The 19277-nt window shown below is 37.9% G+C and overlaps 2 protein-coding genes and 1 long non-coding RNA gene across 3 annotated transcripts; 1 reads left to right on the top strand and 2 right to left on the bottom strand.

Moving 5' to 3' along the window:
* Positions 1-3196: 3196 nt before the first annotated feature.
* LOC103514927 (protein EFR3 homolog B) lies at positions 3197-11616 on the bottom strand. Its single transcript, XM_026827771.1, has 8 exons — positions 11056-11616; positions 10549-10730; positions 9751-10077; positions 9468-9557; positions 8606-8786; positions 8020-8084; positions 7290-7487; positions 3197-3205 (listed from the first exon to the last, which is right to left on the bottom strand). The coding sequence occupies exons 1-8, from the start codon at positions 11555-11557 to the stop codon at positions 3197-3199; spliced, it is 1554 nt and encodes a 517-aa protein (XP_026683572.1). The 5' UTR covers positions 11558-11616.
* Positions 11584-17640, top strand: LOC113469821. Its single transcript, XM_026827770.1, has 5 exons — positions 11584-11595; positions 11720-11785; positions 12324-12571; positions 16729-16922; positions 17462-17640. Exons 1-5 carry the CDS (start codon positions 11584-11586, stop codon positions 17638-17640), a joined length of 699 nt encoding a protein of 232 aa, XP_026683571.1.
* A 457-nt stretch (positions 17641-18097) lies between these two features.
* On the bottom strand, positions 18098-18932 carry LOC113469820. Its single transcript, XR_003393117.1, has 2 exons — positions 18659-18932; positions 18098-18165 (listed from the first exon to the last, which is right to left on the bottom strand). It is a non-coding gene; the product is annotated as an uncharacterized LOC113469820 (long non-coding RNA).
* Between the last annotated feature and the right edge of the window lie 345 nt (positions 18933-19277).

Below are 19277 nucleotides of genomic sequence, written 5' to 3'. Positions count from 1 at the left end.
ATACATGATCCAGCTAGATATGAGCAAGAAGGAAGAGAGAAGCTAAAGCCCTGCCTATTCTGGTATCGATTCAAAGGAGACAGTTTGGCAGAATTGTTTTTTTTTTTTTTTTTACTTTTTTCTTTTTGAGTTAATTCTTCATGTGAGAAAAAAGAGAGAACCAAACTCTAGAGTTCTAGACCAATAGATACATTAACTAACCAACGCCTATCCGTTTACAATGACAAACACTAAAAGCTATGTAAGTATCTAAATAAGTACATACATACAATTTCTACACAAAAGAATGTAATGTAGTGTATATAACATTATTATTCAATGTTGGCACACTCTAATAAATATTAATAAAATAAAAGAATGTAATGGGTCAGTCAAAAAGCCATTATAAAGGCGGGTTTACACGCTAGGTTTGATTGTATCAGCTAAACCGCATCAGGTAAAACGGAGTGTGGAGCACAAGATGTACGGTAAAGTGGTTTACCTTACGTTATTTGGATGTTTTATGGTACGTTTTATGATTCACTCCTTTTTAGCTGATAAAATTTTATTGATACCTAGGTATGTATATTGAACCCGCTTTAAAAGCTATGTTTATAAAATTTGCCAACTTCATGAGCACACAATTTTGGTCCCAATTCCAAAAGATGCACCACTTATTTTTCCGCACAAATTGTACAATCCTAGGGTGTAGATTATTATTGGCTCCTAAGCCTCTAACCCCGTGATAGATCAAGGGTGGATTTCCTAAACATTTTTTCAGTCTTTAGAAGGCTTGTTAAGTTAACAGCCTGTTAACTTCCATTTGGTTTCTATAGGGCTGTTAGGAGCTAAAAAGTGAGTTGGTGAAACTCACAGCTAAATCAGTAAAACATCAAAACTCTGTTCCGTGTTGATTTATGCCGGGCGTCTCTTCAAACTATTGACGTAGGTTTTTTTTTTTTTAAGAGGTTTGACAGAGGGAACTGTAACTGCTATGGTCTTATCGTCCCGAAATCGAAGAGAGAAGGAAGACAGGATAGGAGAAAGCCAGCCGTTCCGAGAACGAACATTATTATCCCATCAGGATAAAATCCGCCCCTTGCGGGAATCGAACCCGCGGCCTAGCGCTTACAAGGCAGACGCACTACCAACTAAGTTAACTAGGCTGGCTCACAGCTAGAATAATAAATCCTATAGTGTCCTATGCTAAAACAAAAGGGTTGTGGTTATGTACTGGGATATGCTAGGCTAGGCTTCTCGGGCTAGTTTTTTTCTCCAATTTTTCTTGTCCTACATTCCATAGGAAGTAGGAAGTAATGTATGTAATGTAATCTAACATGTGATTACCTAGATTTTTTTCACATGTGACTCAATCTTCTTCTTTTTCCTACCCTTTTCCTATTTAAACATTAAAAATAAAGGTTTATTAAAAAATAAAAAAAACAAAAGTTAATGTTATGCAGTCTATTTTTTAATTAATTTATTTGTTTTACCGTCTCCTATGTCAATGATAGAACAGTTCCGGGAACAGCGTCTCATACTTGGGTTTCCCGTTCGGTTCCCGTGGACTCTGAGACTGTCCAGTCCCCGTGTCCAATCTGTCCAATATCTCGCCCAGCTTGTACTGGAGAGAATCTTCGTCCGCCATCGTCTGTTGTCGGACCAACTCGGAAAACGTCAAGTTATATTTTCAGCAGAGGTTCTAGGAACGCCAGGGGGAACGCTGAACTGATATGTAGACACGTGTATTTACCGCTCACCATTAGAAGTGACTTCATGAACATATTCTGAACCAGGGTGTGCTCGGACTTGTTGGACTCCCGGTATGTCGTACTCAGCACCTGGGTGGGGATGATAAATATAGCATACAACCATCTTAATCTTAAATAATACCAAAGGAAAATGACCTGACAGGTCTGGCTGGGGGACCTTACACCGACCACCATGGACAAAAATTTTGTACTCATTTTTTGATTACAAATATTTCAACGGGTTTCTTTCTGGTGTTCTCGTATTAACCCAGCACCTGAATGGGAAGTATTGTTTCTCTTATCGCCCATCTGATGAGAGGCATACTACGGGATGGGCATGCTACGACACAGACCACACGAGCACCTGTTTCAATCGAACAGAGTGGCCCTCAAAAAGTGTGACGATTATTGGTACGATAACGATTATTGGGTGTTTTACCTCTAACACTCTAAATAGTATAAAATAAAAACACCCTTTCCATTCCAGCCTCAGTGGTGTTAGCTTGGTGGACTTCGGATCTGGAGGTTGGTGGTTCGAATCCAAGTCAAATAATAAAATTGAGCGTAGTGCATTAGCAGGGAACGACATTTGTGACAAGCATTTATGCCTAACACAATTAAAATTCCTTTTTTTTCTTTTTCTTCAAATTATAAACACCCTTTTCCATTCCAGGTGATCCACACCCTACTAGACCGTCACGAGAACCTGTCCAAACTGCACAAGCCGACCATACACCCGGAGTCTCTGGAACTGATGATAGACAAACCCTCTCACACCGACAGTGTCTTCATTAAGAAACACGGTGGCGAACTCTATCGGAGTATTTGTCAATCGTTGGAACTCGATAATAATTGTGTGGAGAACTACGAGGTAATGATAATAAAAATGGATTTTTCATTCAATTTTCCTTTACTAATCATAGAAAGTTCGGGTTTTGGAGATTTCGCTTCTATTTTCACGTCCGACCAGGAATATCAAATAAAATTTGCTTAAAGCTGAAGAGAAGTGGGAGAAAAGTTGAGGTGAAAATGTCGAAAAACCATGAAACTCTGTTTCGTGTTAATATAGACCGGTTGGCGCTTCGAATTCTTGATGGTCGCGCGCCTCCCGGCACGCTTGATCTTCTGTTATTCCACCAAGTAAGTACATGATGTACTGTTCGGGAACATTAAATTGTTATCCTATTTCTTCTTTCGATGGCGGACGAAGATTCTCTCCAGTACAAGCTGGGCGAGATATTGGACAGATTGGACACGGGGACTGGACAGTCTCAGAGCCCACGGGAACCGAACGGGAAACCCAAGTATGAGACGCTGTTCCCGGAACTGTTCTATCATTGACATAAGAGACGGTAAAACAAATAGATTAATTAAAAAATAGACTGCATAACATTAACCTTTGTTTTAGCATAGGACACTATAGGATTTATTATTCTAGCTGTGAGTTTCACCAACCTTTTTAGCCCCTAACAGCCCTGTAGAAACCAAATGGAAGTTAACAGGGTGTTAACTTAACAGGCCTTCTAAAGACTGAAAAAATGTTTGGGAAATCCACCCTTGATCTATAACAGGGTTAGAGGCTGAGGAACCTGCCTATAATAATTTACACCCTAGGATTATACAATTTGTGCGGAAAAATACACCGTGTATCATTCGGAATAGGGACCAAAATTGTGTGCTCATAAAGTTGACATTTATAAATATAGCTTTTAAAGCGGTTCTACACGCTAGCATCTTATCGTACGTTTTAACGTATCAATAAAATTAGATCAGGTAAAATTAAGCGTGGGGACTACAAACGTACGATAAACCACTTTTCTGTACATCTTTTGGTCCACACTTCGTTTTACCTGATGCGATTTAACTGATACGATAAGCTTGTAGTCCTGTCTTTATAATAGCTTTTTGACTGACCTATTACATTCTTTTGTGTAGAAATTGTATGTATTGTACTTATTTAGATACTTACATAGCTTTTAGTGTTTGTCAATGTAAACGGATAGGCGTTAGTACCTATTTAGCTTCCGTTAGTTAGTTAGTTAGTTAATGTACCTATTGGTCTAGAGCTCTAGAGTTTAGTTGATGTACCTATTGTGTGGCTATGTAGAGTTTAGTTCATGTACATATGTTGTCATTAGTTGTCCGCTTGCCTGTACTTGAGTGGTTTAGGAGACCAGTTTTGGTTGGTATCCGGATGAATGATCATCTGGCCAATCCAATCGTGTGCTACTGTCTTTTCCCGGCCCCACTCAGGCTAGGTGCTAGGTGATGTTAATGTAAGGAGGCGGATAGCTTATTGCCGAATATAGGATGAAACTTCTGACTAAAGACCTGAGCACTTGAGCAGTCATAAAATGACGGTAAACCTCAATAAAGAAGTAACTCTTTTTCTCTACTCTTATGAAAATACCTACGAGTGTTAAGGCGGGTTTACACGCTACATCTTGTACGTTTTGCGGTCCACACGCTCCCATTTACCTGATAGAATTTAACTGGTACAATAAGTCGTATCGTGTAGACTCGCCTTTAGCCTTGATGTGACTGCCATATTATTTTTGTTTAAAGGCCGGGACTTCAATTTGAGTGGAAACTTGGTTCAAGTTAGACTGATTTGATTGAGGTATCTATTTGATTTTAACTTTTTGTTTCAAAATTAGAAATCAGTTTTACCTAAACTGAGTCTACAGGGTGGTTCGTGATTTGCGAACCACGCTTATATCTCAGAAACGGCTGGGAATTAAGGAATGAAATAAACGGCATCATGTAGATGAAATTTTGATGATTAAAATGGCTTTTTTTAAATTTGCAATTTTTTTTGCAAAACGGCCCATTTTTTGCCAAATATAGGTCACTCTTATGGGAACCCCCATTTTTTATTTAATTTTTGGAATCAGCATAAAATTTTAATTGAAAAAATGTATTCACTCGAAAAAATTTGCTCTACAAAAATTCTGTACAATGTGAGAAAGAAAAACAATTTCTTAATTCTTTCTTTAATTTTTGTATTATTCACTTAACAATTTCAACAACAATCAACAACAACAAACAAATTTATAAAAGCTGTTCAAAATGAGATCCATCTGTTTGTACACAGTAAGGCATTCTTCGCTCTAACTCAGGACCAACTGCGTTATTTAAAGCAAACAGATTAGAAGTTCCTTTTCTAAACCCTTTAAAAAAAAAAAAAAAAAAAAAAAAAAAAAAAAAACTCAATAAAGAAGTAACTCTTTTTTTCTACTCTTATGGAAATAACTACGAGTATTAAGGCGGGTTTACACGCTACATCTTGTACGTTTTGCGGTTCACACGCTCCCATTTACCTGATAGCATTTTACTGGTACAATAAGTCGTATCGTGTAGACTCGCCTTTAGCCTTGATGTGACTGCCATATTATTTTTGTTTAAAGGCCGGGACCTCAATTTGAGTCGATACTTGGTTCAAGTTAGACTGATTTGATTGAGCTATCTACGAGTATTTGATTTTAACTTTTTGTTTTAAAATTAGAAATCAGTTTTACCCAAAACTCAGTCTATACTCTGATTGTGGACTCATGGTGGATTTCACCAATGACTTAATGAGAGATTTCACTAATGGGAGGATTTTCAATCTTCCAAAAAGGAGTTTTTATTTTTAGTGATCCAAAAATGAGAAGTTTTAAAAAAAAATCGTGTTTGTATCATTAAAAGCTCCTTTTTGGATAAAATTCTCCCATTAGTCAAATCTCTCATTAAATCATTGGTGAAATCCACCATAACTCTTTGTTTTAAAGTTATAAATCAGTTTAACCTAAACTGAGTCTATACTCTGATTGTGGACTCGGGCATTAATGTTTTATTTTGCCAAATTGTTCCATAGCGTGATGTATGTAGGATCTCAGGGTTTAATAGTAGAGATTGCCCTGGGCAATAATTTCGCCGTTTGTTGCTAATTCCTTGTATTGGTGTACCTGTACACTGTACCTCTACATTAATTAAAACTCAGAAATATTTTTTTTTTTCTTTTTTTACCCATCTTTTATAGAAATAGAGGGTTGCTTCGTCGATTTACTAAAATAAATAAATAGTGTAAATAAATACTTTAGATTAAGCACAACATTCACAAACATATTATTACCTACCATTACTACACACTACACTGCTCTCAGTGCAATATTATAATTATTTATTAAGTAAATTTGTGTAGCGATGAATAAAACCGATATTTTATTATTATACCTATTAATTTTTTATTACTTTTTGTACGGGATTTAAAATAAATTAAAAAAAAAAAAAAATAGAAAACAAAAATCGGATTTATATTGTGACTTGATAAATCTAATGATCGAACCAAAGCAATGTACATAGATGGTGTATTTCCATAATTTGGGTTTTGGTTTTTAGGGTTAAAAAGTAGAGATTGCCCATTGGCAATAATTTCGCCCATGGTTTATAATTTCTTATATATGTGTACATAGAAATTTGAAAACGAATAAAGAGTCTGTAATTAAATTTATTTAAATCGTTCATAATATCTGTTACTTAAATTCTTTGGTGCTTGAGTAGGAAATACGGGAGTTTTTTCCGCTATTTTACGTATTATTTTAATTTCATTTCACAAATTATTATATTTTTATTACCAATAATACTACCTACACATTCCACCTTGTTAATAAATATAATTTATGTAATCTGCTTTGTAAAAAGGAAAAAAGTTTGGCATTTGTTGTTGTTTTTTTCTTTAAAAAAAAAGGAAAAAGAACGTCCATCTATTTAGGTAAACTTATCCATAGAAACTTGGGTACCTACCTACCTTTTTGAAATTTTTTTTTTTTTTTTTTTTTTTTTTTTTTTTTTTAATTATAGAGTAGAGTACATAGTTAGTACAACAGAAAACAACATTTTTCACTGAAAAGGGAGGCAGGAAAAAGAACGTCCATCTATTTAGGTAAACTTATCCATAGAAACTTGGGTACCTACCTATCTTTTTGAAAAGAAGAATTTTAAGATTTTAACCCATTGAGGTGGCTTGGGACTCCCAAGTTGGGAGAAAGATAATTGAAATCGTACCTACCTACATAACTGAACATGGGAAAATGGAATACAATTTTGAAAAAATCCCAATGATTATGTGAGATTGTTTTTAATAATAATAAAAAATGTTCAAACTTTGTCACGTCAATTAGAGTTGAGATGTATTTTCTACCTAGATTTATAGGTATTATGTATTATTTATTTAATTTTTTGAAGGATAAAACAAAAAAATGTCATAAATATAATACTATTCATCAAAATATGTATATTGAAGTTATAAAATAAATTATACTCGTATGCCAACAAATAATACTATTAGGTTATGCTTATGTACTGGGATATGCTAGGCTAGGCTTCTCGGGCTAGTTTTTTTCTCCAATTTTTCTTGTCCTACATTCCATAGGAAATAGGAAGTAATGTACATATGTAATGTAATCTAACATATGATTACCTAGATTTTTTTCACATGTGACTCAATCTTCTTCTTTTTCCTAGCCTTTTCCTATTTAAACATTAAAAATAAAGGTTTATTAAAAATAAATTAGTTACCTTATTAACAAGTAGTCGGATCTCTGCATCATTAGACTGCAATATTTTCAGCAGAGGTTCTAGGAACGCCAGGGGGAACGCTGAACTGATATGTAGACACGTGTATTTACCGCTCACCATTAGAAGTGATTTCATGAACATATTCTGAACCAGGGTGTGCTCGGACTTGTTGGACTCCCGGTATGTCGTACTAAGCACCTGGGTGGGGATGATAATAATAATGATTATTTATACTGCTCGCATAGGACTGCAGTATTCCCTTTACTCCAGCGGTAGGATACTATTGGTTAAATATTTAAATTATATCGACGATAAAATTCCATATCTCGGCTGGGATTGAGCCCACGCCCTCCTGTTTGCCAGGCGAGCGTTTTGATCACTACACCACCGAGAAGATAATAAATAGAATTATCTACATCTTAATATCTGATTCAAATAACAAACAAACAAACAAACGTTAGAATTCACAAAGGCACTAGACGGTTAACCTTTTTTTTTTCATTAGGCACTTTAACAATGTTTTGTGCATGTCGTTCGCGCCGCCGGTTAACTTTGAGCAACGAGAGGAAACAATGTTCGAGTTCTGTCTAGCATTCATCGTAACATTGCTCAATATTCAAGAGCACTGCTTCTCAACACAGAGGAGCTAGGTTCAAATCCCAGCCGAGGTGAAAATTTCCTGCAAAAACATTTCCGTTCCTGGACAGATACAGTATAGATAGATACTCACCTTGGATATGATAAACACGAGAATCTCAGTCTTCTGATAGTCTGGTAAGTTGGCAGCGAACTCACCTGAAATTAATGGAAATGGAATGAAATTTATAAGCGAGATACCTAGCGGATTAGCTCACTAAGAAAGGTTCCTTAAGGACTCCACTTTAGCTCGATCTTTAGAAGAGATGAGGTACAGAAAAATGTTTCACCGTCGTTTTTATCGTTTTACTTCGTAGCAATGAAACAAGTGCTACATTAGACTCGTGTGGTCTGTGTCGTAACATGCCTCTCATTAGATGGGCAAGAAGAAACACAATACAGACAAGTGTTCCCATTTAGGCACTGGAGTGCAACACTTCAGAGTGTGTCATCCACATGTTGATTGGCTAGGCTTATTTGCTCCTTTGACCTTAAGGATAGGGGAAAGTCAGACGTTCCGGGAAAGAACATTATCTGTTTACGATAAAGTTCGTCCCGGACGGGAATCGAACCCGCGATTTAGAGCTTACAAGGCAGGAGCGCGAAGCAGACGCTACCTTTCGAGCTAACGAAAAATACTTGTAAACTTACCAATGAGCTTTTAACATCATAGTGCATACGTAGTTCAGGAAGCAAGTGGTAGGTCTTATGCTCTTGGCGGGCGGCTATGGTTTTATTCACATAGTCCCGTATGTTAGTAATAGGAGATACTAGAGGTACGAGTGTGAATAGAGCAGCCACTAAGGCGTGTAGGTTATACTTCTGTGAATCGGACAGCGTGGTGGATGTGAGAGCGATTTCCTGTGAATAATAATAACAAATAATAATAATAGACTCTTGAGTGGAAGGCAACCACTAGGCGAGGTTAACGCCTTAGGCGTTCTCTACCACCTAACCCTTAGAGCTCCATTATTATGTGGTCCAATTCTCAAATAAATGAGGATAAAATTCCATACCTCGGCTGGGATCGAACCCACGCCCTCCTGATTACCAGGCGAGCGTCTTGACCACTACGCCACCGAGGCAGGTGGAGGGAGAGATCGGTAAAGAAATGGTTAAAACACAGACTTCCACAACGAGAGAATCGTATTTTAAATAATAGTGCTTTAGCCAGTGGCAATATCACGTTTAAATCACAAGACGTGGTATCCAGATCGGCGACCATTTGGCAATCGAGTGCTAGATTTTCCCGGCTCCACTCAGGCTTGGTGAGGTAAATGTGAGGAGGGTAGCTTGTCACCGAATGAAGGGAGGTGTTGTCACTGAAAATCTTAATAGTTATACAGTGACGTTGAATCCGTGGGAAAATAGTGCTTATTTATTCGGATTGAGCAAAAGGCTAACAAAGTTGTATTTTCATTTCGGAAATTGAGAAGAAGTGACCAAAGGACGGATTCTCTATCATTTCTTAGCCTAGCCAGCTAGCCACTCATTATCTGGTAGACCTGACAGGTACAACTCATACTGAGTGGCTGGCCTTACCTGTATTCTCATGATAACTCGAATGAAATCCACCACAGTATCATCACTAATCAGTTCAATACACAACAGTGTCAGAGTTGTATACAGCACCTAAAGCAAAAGATATAGAAGAAGAAATAAATAAAGTTTTAAAAGAAATTCTTAAAACCTCTCCGAACACTCTAAGCCTAACCGCCCCTAAAAGGTAATCCGGTTTTAAAATTCGACCCTAAAGAAATTGAGAAATCACATTGATCTCAGGTGCCATAAGCTTTGTGCAAATACAAAGATAAATCTACCTTACCTCCAGCACGGTAGGTCCAATACTTTCCGAAGCGGCAATGGAGATAATTTTCGACAACGCGTCCGCGATTTTCGCTCTAATAAGCGACGGACTACTGTGATGGTCGTTCAGATACGCCAGTATACAGTTGACTATCAGATGGGAGTACTGACTTTGCACCGAGTACATGAGCATGCGCAGTACATGTGTGGCGAAGATGTTGGGGTTCCAGAGGGCATGGTGGTCGAAGTGGATAAGGACGGGCTGGATAACGTTCTTCACGTGGTTGAAGGAGGCTCGGGACATGAGCTCACGCAGACAGGTTTCCGCCAGGGCGGGAGGGTCTTCCTGGAAAGCGTGAACGAATGAGAGAACATTATCAAATAATATCTAAGGCCGGTTATTAACGCAATATGAAGAAATAAAAAAAAAAAGGGATAAAAAACCCATCTAAAAAAAAAAAAAAAAAAAAAAATAGGTGTACGTTGAAATGAAATCCAAGGTGTTTATCTTTCTCACGATTAAAAAAAAGCAATGTACTGGAAAAATGGAGGTTTTATCGTCCCGACATCGAAAGGAAGACAGAATAGCAGAAAGCCAGCCGTTCCGAGAACGGACCTTATCGGGATAAAGTTCACCTCGAGCGGAAATGGATTTCGGTACCTGGCGCTTACAAGGCAGACGCGCTACTTTCCAATCAAACTACATAGGCTGACTGATCAAGTTTCATTTCTTCATTTGTATTTATTTACCTATAAATAATTATGTACATTAAGTTTGATGGAATCGTTGAATAAATAATGGGTATCTAGTACCTACCTGTAGATTCATCATTTTCCCCGTCTCTTCAGCCTCAGGCTCTGGATCAGCAGGACTCTGATAATGTCCAGACTCCTGCATATTGAACAGGAGGGAAGGGATAATCTTCTCCATATGAGTACTCTCCCAAATATTCTCTACCAAATCGTCCGATACGGTTTTCCGAATCACGCCCTGGATACCTGAAATTGTGGATGAATTGGGGAAAAAAAATATTTAAAAATTAAAAAAAAAAAAAAAAATGTATAATGAAAAAAAAAAAAAAAAAAATGTAGACACCTACGTACCTACACACCTACCTGATAAATTTCATTTCTTTGAGTTACAATGCTTAAAGTACGAGTGTAAACCCATAATGCAGCTTGTTAACTTTCAAATGGCTAAAAACGGCTAGAGCTTTCAAAAAGAAAAAAGTCTTCAGAATTGAATTATTGAATTCTTAACAGAATTTGAAATGTTCGAAGCCAGGTCTCCTACGTACAAGGCGGGTGACGTCTCATCTCTTACCTCGTATTCCCGCTAAGCGCAGTTTATTCCTTTTTGTCACATCAGCATAATTACTATGGCACAGCGCAGAGAACTTTGACACGAAGAAATCATATCGCCTGTGATAACTAGGTGTATCTTCTTCAATATTGGCAAACCTCACGAACGAATTGGTCGCCAGGATTTGCAAATCCGGGTCGAGAGACTCTAAAAGTTTCTGCACAATCTTGAGAAAGCTTTCAACAAACAAGTTAAGTGTTTGGGAGTGACACGCTGCTAGGAGTTGGTCCATAGCCTCCATGGCTATCACAACATAGCCGTTACGACGTCGAGAAATGTCACGGCTAGCTCTCTGATAGAGATACTCTCCAATACGGTCGAGCTTCTCAGGGGACGACAAAGCGTAGAATGTCAGCTTCTCCATGTTAGTTTTGACAAGACCTTCCTCGGGAGACAGAGGGAAGATGTTGTCGACCAGCCGCTTGTAGCGCGGTCGAAAGCGAGAGAAGCAATTCATACACATGATGACAGATAGTGGTTAAAAACAATATGAGGCACTTGGTTGGTAGTTGGTAGGTTAGACTGTTAAAAACACTGAAGTCCATGTTGTTCAAGTAAGTAAAACCTTACATATACTTGCTTGGGTTATTCTATTTTCTTTTCTTCATCTTGGGTTAAACCCAAGTTTGCCTTGGGCTCAATCTGTGCTACTCCTTTATTTATCAAAAACACTGAAGTCCATGTTGTTCAAGTAAGTAAAACCTTACATATACTTGCTTGGGTTATTCTATTTTCTTTTCTTCATCTTGGGTTGAACCCAAGTTTGCCTTGGGCTCAATCTGTGCTACTCCTTTATTTGTCTCAGAATGTTACAAAAGGGCACCCATTTTAATGTAAGAAGCAGGAAAGGGGAACACTTGAAGTTGAGGAAAAGCTAAGGAATGGAAGAAACAAGTACCTATGTATGTACCATACCCATCTCACAAAAATCATACTCTAACTACTTAGTAAGTTTGCAAGTAGACCTACCTGTAATCTTATATTATAAAATCAAGATCCATTCACTCATTCACATTTCATATTCACACACGGATCGCTCTAACCCATTTTAATGTAAGAAGCAGGAAAGGGGAACACTTGAAGTTGAGGAAAAGCTAAGGAATGGAAGAAATAAGTAGGTACCTATGTAGTATGTATGTACCATACCCATCTCACAAAAATCATACTCTGACTAGTAAGTTCGCAAGTAGACCTACCTGTAATAATGCTATGATACTTGATTGTTTCAGTTTGATGGTCTGGAAGCTATCAATGAAGAAGAAAATCCACTTGCACCCTGGTTGACTTTGAAACCTCCCATTGAACCCAAGGACTCCAGTAAGGAAAGCCAGCTCACAACCACCAACACTTCAGAAACTAATGACCAGCAATTTTTCATCGTAGGACTGGATGGCAGCCATTGCTCGGTTGATGAATTCTTCATGTCAGTAGATGATGGTGGTAGTGTACCAGTACCTCAACCAGAAGAGAAGACAATGTGAGTTTTAGAAGGATTTATATATTATTTCTTTCTTTATATTTTGTTGACCTCCGAAGCAGTAGGTATTCAGAGGTGTGACAAGATCAAAAACCACTTTTATTCTGCATTAGTGTTTAGGGAATGATCTGATGGACTTCTTGTACTTACCATAGAGACTTGGGTGGTAACATTACACAAATAAAAAGAGAAAAACTCTTATCATTAAATATCAGTTTTTTCTACTTTCCATTTTGACCATTTTTTTGCTTCCGTTTTAAAATTTCGCGCGTTGGAAGTTGGAAGGTTCGAAGTTCACACGTCACACGCTAGACTGCGCTGCTAAAAAAGCGTATTTTTCATAGATGACTCGTTCCTCATTAATAAAATACGCTCTTTCACATGGCAGATTAGTTCCTGTAAAATCCACCAGTCGGAAAACTCACATTTCACATGTGATTTGTTTTGGTTAAAATTAAAAATTTTCTTTTTCAAACATTTCAACTTGTGTTTTTCCAATTTTCTTCTATTTATTGCTTTAATTTTTGTGGAAAACTCCTTTTTTCTCATTTTCAAGTCAGTTTTATCTTCTATTACTTGTGTTCTTCTGAATCTGAAAGCTTACCACCGATTTACAGGGTCACTTTGTCAAAAAAGCTATTGTACATACCCAAGGTGTGATGTGAACTACCTCTAGTATCAACAGATTTTTTCAGTCTATCAATAAGAATGGCTGCTATCACCACAGGAACCAACTTTTGCATGAAATGGCAGAACTTTCAAGTCCATTTGGCTTTCGAGCTGTACCAGCTGCTCAAAATGGAGAGCATGGTTGATGTAACATTGAAAGCCGAGGGAGAGGCATTTCAAGCTCACCGAATCATACTGTCAGCATCTAGCCCCTTTTTTCAGGTAAGATATTGAAGTTTGTAGGATAAAATTGATGAACGTTGAATTGGCAGATAGTGATAATAACATAGCTCTTTTCCTTGAAGTTTGATTTCCCGAGAACTTGATAATTGAGGTCTTGTCAGACTTAAATCAAGAGAAGGATAATACACAGGAGAAAGCCAGCCTCCAAGATCAAACCTTTTGTTTAGGAATAAATTGTGCTCTGGGTGGGAATTGAACCTGTGACCTAACACTTTCAAGGCAGGTGTTCTATGTGCCAAGTAAACTAGGCTGGTTAGGTACCTGTTTGATATACTTATTTACTATTTCAAATTTCAACAGCATTTTCTAAAATGTGTTATTATTTCTCTTGCAGGAAATCCTTTCCCCAATTGAAAATGATTGTCACCCTATAGTCATTTTGGCTGATGTACCAGCTAATGATGTGAAGGCAATTCTAGAATTCATTTACTATGGAGAAATCAAAGTTGAGGGAGCCAACATCTTCTCGGTACTGAAGACTGCACAGAACTTGAAAATTTCAGCTTTATTAGAGGTAATAATTCTGAACCTGTTACCTTTTCAATTTTAGGCATAATGATATATCTTTCTTTCTTACAATTTGGTAGAGCTTGTGTTCGAATACTACATTTTTTTTTTATTATTATTATTATTATTTTTTTTCAATTGCCTACCTATATGCAGTTAAATGCAGTTTTTTTTTCAACAACTCCACCAAACAAATATTCCACTCCACCCAAATCAAAAAGCACACCCAAGAAACCCGATCGAACAAAAGTGCTTGGACAGCCAACGTTACCACAACAAGACAATACAACTCCACCAAACAAATATTCCACTCCACCCAAATCAAAAAGCACACCCAAGAAACCCGATCGAACAAAAGTGCTTGGACAGCCAACAACACAACCAGATAATGCAAAGAAAACCCCCAGCCAACCTAGTTTACCTGTACTTTCTACTAATCTTAACTCTTTGAATGTAGCCTCATCTAAAACAAGTTTAGCCTCAAGTTCACCTAGTAAATCAAATTCAATACTGCCAAGTAGAGTAACTCCCAGTAAAACATCTCAACCTGCATCACAATCACTTTTTCCCATTGTTACTGAAACTAAATCTCCACCCAAGGTTCCTACAAAAAGACCGCTTCCTCCCTTAGAACCAGCAACATCTTCTAAACCAAGTAGTCTGATATCTTCCAACTTTTCCCATTGTTACTGAAACTAAATCTCCACCCAAGGTTCCTACAAAAAGACCGCTTCCTCCCTTAGAACCAGCAACATCTTCTAAAACAAGTAGTCTGATATCTTCCAATTGGTCTAGGTGTGCAATAAGAAAGGATTTTGCGAAAATCTAAATCGATCCTGAGATATGATATGATCAATTTATGATTGCTAAAATCTCCACCATAAGAAATACACAGAGTGCAGAGACTGCGGGAGAGAAATGTTCCACTCTTGACCAACATTTGGAGTTTCGTTTGTGTTTTTAGTTTGATAACTATGCAGCTAATAGGGAGCGTGCAGCCCGACCGTATTTTTTTTTATCATTTTTTACAAGTTTGGCCATGCCTTTTCTACAAGTTTGGCCACGCCTCGGGATGAACTAGCGGTATTCCAGAGCGAAGCGACGGAATTCAGCTAGTAATGCTATGATAATTGATTGTTTCAGTTTGATGGTCTGGAAGCTATCAATGAAGAAGAAAATCCACTTGCACCCTGGTTGACTTTGAAACCTCCCATTGAACCCAAGGACTCCAGTAAGGAAAGCCAGCTCACAACCACCAACACTTCAGAAACTAATGACCAGCAATTTTTCATCGTAGGACTGGATGGCAGCCATTGCTCGGTTGATGAATTCTTCATGTCAGTAGATGATGGTAGTAGTGTACCAGTACCTCAACCAGAAGAAAAGACAATGTGAGTTTTAGAAGGATTTATAAATCATTTCTTTCTCTCTCTCTTTCTCCCTCTCTTTTATTCTTCCATCTTTGCTCTTTTCTTTCTCTTTCCCTCTCTCTTTGTCTTTTTCCTCTTCTCTTTCTTTCTCTCCCTCACCTTTAACTGAAGGGGCAATGGGCAACCCCTTGGGGCTGCTAAGTCTAATAACAAGGTATGTATTTTAATTCATCGGAACTCTATAGTAGTAATGGTCAAGAGCATTAACTTGAATAATAAGCCCTGAATTCAAATACTTACCTATCAGACAATTTCTGAGCTATTTTCTTCATTGCCAACAATGCCAACCCATGTTTCATGAAAACCTTTGCACTTTAAATAATAACTTTTATAAATAAAGTGTGAATTTTTCAGCCCAGTTAACTTGGAAGGTAGGACACCCAGCTTGTAAATGCTGGGCGGGTTGTGGATTCGATTACCGCCGCCCCGCGCGCCGGGGCGTACTTCGTCCTAAATAGATGAGTTTTGTTTTTAGAACGACGGGATTTCTCCTATTTTTTTCCTCATTCTAGCTTCGATTTCGAGAGGACAAGACATCTGTTGGTACAGTTACCTCTAATAAGCCTCTTGAGAAAAGTTTTTCATTCCATTGGAACTCTTGAATAATAAGCCCTGAATTCAAATACTTACCTGGATAGATCAGACAATTTCTGAGCTATTTTCTTCATTGCCAACCCATGTTTCTACTAAGCCTCTTAAGTCTCTCTCTCTCTCTCTCTCTCTCTCTCTCTCTCTCTCTCTCTCTCTCTCTCTCTCTCTCTCTCTTTCTCCCTCTCTTTTATTCTTCCATCTTTGCTCTTTTCTTTCTCTTTCACTCTCACATGTATTTTAATTCATTGGAACTTTTTCTCTCTCTCTCTTTCTCCCTCTCTTTTATTCTTCCATCTTTGCTCTTTTCTTTCTCTTTCACTCTCACATGTATTTTAATTCATCGGAACTCTATAGTAGTAATGGTCAAGAGCATTAACTTGAATAATAAGCCCTGAATTCAAATACTTACCTGGATAGATCAGACAATTTCTGAGCTATTTTCTTCATTGCCAACCCATGTTTCTACTAAGCCTCTTAAGAAAAGTTTTTCATTAAATGCCAACCTAATCTCCTATTTTTCTATTGTATTTTCAGAGCAAAGGCTGATTTGATCAATCAGGCAATCGAGGACATTGCCACCAATAAGAAGACAATCTCCGATATAGTCAACACTTACAATATTCCTCGTTCCACAATATACTACAGAGCTAAGTCCTCGGGTATCAAGTTTTTCATTAAATGCCAACCTAATCTCCTATTTTTCTATTGTATTTTCAGAGCAAAGGCTGATCTGATCAATCAGGCAATCGAGGACATTGCCACCAATAAGAAGACAATCTCCGATATAGTCAACACATATAATATTCCTCGCTCAACAATATACTATAGAGCCAAGTCCTCGGGTATCAAAATAGGCGAGAAATACAATAAATTAGTCAAGGATCTGGATGATGCAGTGAAATACGTCAAAGGTAAGAAGATAGCGGCCAGCCTAGTTGGCTTGGTCGGTAGAGCCTCTGCCTTGTAAGCGCTAGGCCGCGGGTTCGATTCCCGCCCGGGGCGGACTTTATCCTGAAGGGATAAGGTTCGTTCTCGGAACTTCTGGCTTTCTCCTATCCTATCTTGCTTCCCTCTTCAATATTTTTTTTTTTAAGATAGTCAAATATTCTTTTAATTCCCCTTCTCCCGTGTTCAGACGGGGTCAGCGTTTTTCGTCAGCCTCTCAATCAGCCCTCTAGCTAGGGTGATGGCTTTGGACTGACATTTGTTTTTGTCGACAGATCACTGAAAAGAAAGAAACTTTGGATGTGAGACACCACCTGAAAATCCGATCCTATGAAAATGATAGAGACGTCTCACATAGAGTCGCGCGACTTAGATCTCCTAGAGTGTGAGCGGTCTATCATTTTCATAGGTTTGGATCTTCAGGCGGCATTTGTGTAGACAAGCCTTAGTTGTACGAGTACAGTCCTTACCAACGCTAACGACCCCCTTGCGTTTCTTTCCCCAGGTGGTGCCACACTCAAGGAAGCATGTGACAAGTACGGTGTTGCCAAAACTGTCCTCTGGCGTAGAGTTAACAAAGAGCTTGGACATCGAGCATTGACTGCCCGAGCTCAATGTAAATCCAAATATTCGCAGACCTCACTAGAGAATGCACTGCTGGATCTGAAAAATGGTAAGTCTTGAGGCTCGTTCCCACTTGTGAGTTTTATTCGATTTTTTTTTTATATATATATTTTTTTAAATGTCCTGTAAGCAGTGTACTTTAAATGAGAGTGTTCTGTTCACACGACACGATTTTTTTTTTTCAATCATGAGGGTGGGAACAGGTAATTTTAGGGGAAGACAGTTAATTGTTGATCCAGAATTCCCGACATTTGTAGGATTTCAAGGGCAGTTGCTAGATTTGATGTAGGAATTCTAAATAAAAGTTTGTAATTCAGCCGATCATAGGGCCGTATTTAGGGGTTTCGCTCATTTACTGTGCGGCGGACTCCAAAAACTATTACATATTTAGCATATACTCTTTCAATTACCACGGTTGGTCCAGGTACAGTAGTTTAGTTTAGCTAATATTTCTAGAGACAACCTAGCATGGGGGATGATTGTATTGTAAGGGAGTTTGCTTGATCAAATATCTTACCTGACATCATTTTTGAGCTCCACCACAACATCTTTGCCCACAAGGGATTTGAAGAATGAATAGAACAGCTGAAAAACAAAGCAAAATGCAAAGATTATTTGAGATGTCTCAAAAAACCAGTGGTAATTATGCAGAAGTCACGTCCGTGGAAAAGAAAAGCTCCTTTTTGTATTTAACCTGACCCTATAATAGCACTAATCACTGCTCTAATTGTGAAAACTCCTTCTTGTGTTTAACCTAACCCTATAATAACACTGGTCAATGCTTGTTTGTGCCAGTTCCTTTGGTAGCAATATTCCACGGATGTGACTTCTGCACAAGTACCTGCATTTGGACTGATGGACATGAAATGTGATGTGTAGGCACCACCCCAGCCCTAAATCCAGATTCCTCACTAGATTTTAGGTTTTACTCACCATATTAATCTGAGGATTGGTGTTTTTGATTTGATTAGTTTCTGCACAAGTACCTGCATTTGGACTGATGGACATGAAATGTGATGTGTAGGCACCACCCCAGCCCTAAATCCAGATTCCTCACTAGGTTTTAGGTTTTACTCACCATATTAATCTGAGGATTGGTGTTTTTGATTTGATTAGCTCCTTTTTGGATGAGCTACTGTTTCCAGAATCCTTGGCAATTGAATTATAAACAGGATTTTTGCACAAACTGCGAATTGAAAGTCAGAGTTAAGGATTAGATCCAGAACTTTGCCTTGCTCCTAAAACTTCTACAAGGAGAACTTTTGAAGCAAAGCAATAAAAAAAAGATAAAAGTAAAATTGAAATGCACCCAAAAACTCATAACTCATAAAAGCGTTGAAACACCGAAAACAAGAAAATTTGAAATTTCCCGGGAAGCCAGAAACGGAAATCAAAATGGAAAAAAATACGCCTACATGATACAGCTGTGGAACGCGCGAAAATTCAAAATTTGGACAATTTTTTTTTTTTCAAAAAGTAACGAAAAAATTTTCATATTCATTCCTGTATTTCCATTTTCCTGTAGTTAATCCCGTCATTTTTCCTCATAACTCATAAAAGCGTTGAAACACCGAAAACAAGAAAATTTGAAATTTCCCGGGAAGCCAGAAACGGAAATCAAAATGGAAAAATACGCCTACATGATACAGCTGTGGAACGCGCGAAAATTCAAAATTTGGATGGACAAATTTTTTTTT

This window comes from Diaphorina citri, unplaced genomic scaffold (genome assembly GCF_000475195.1).
Source record: "Diaphorina citri unplaced genomic scaffold, Diaci psyllid genome assembly version 1.1 scaffold1244, whole genome shotgun sequence".
Lineage (NCBI taxonomy): Eukaryota > Metazoa > Arthropoda > Insecta > Hemiptera > Psyllidae > Diaphorina > Diaphorina citri.
The sequence above is the reverse complement of the archived record's forward strand: the minus strand, read 5'-3'. Positions and strand labels throughout refer to the sequence as shown.

Excerpts from the sequence above, each read along its gene's own strand:
- LOC103514927 (XM_026827771.1), bottom strand. The coding sequence starts at position 11,557 with ATGTGTATGAATTGCTTCTCTCGCTTTCGACCGCGCTACAAGCGGCTG. Across the intron at positions 9,558-9,750 it reads TTGGACCTACCGTGCTGGAG|GTGCTGTATACAACTCTGAC; the intron begins GTAAGGTAGATT and ends CTTTTGCTTTAG. Across the intron at positions 8,085-8,605 it reads CCACTTGCTTCCTGAACTAC|GTGAGTTCGCTGCCAACTTA; the intron begins GTATGCACTATG and ends CATTAATTTCAG.
- LOC113469821 (XM_026827770.1), top strand. Across the intron at positions 12,572-16,728 it reads CAACCAGAAGAGAAGACAAT|AGCAAAGGCTGATCTGATCA; the intron begins GTGAGTTTTAGA and ends TTGTATTTTCAG. Across the intron at positions 16,923-17,461 it reads TGCAGTGAAATACGTCAAAG|GTGGTGCCACACTCAAGGAA; the intron begins GTAAGAAGATAG and ends TTCTTTCCCCAG.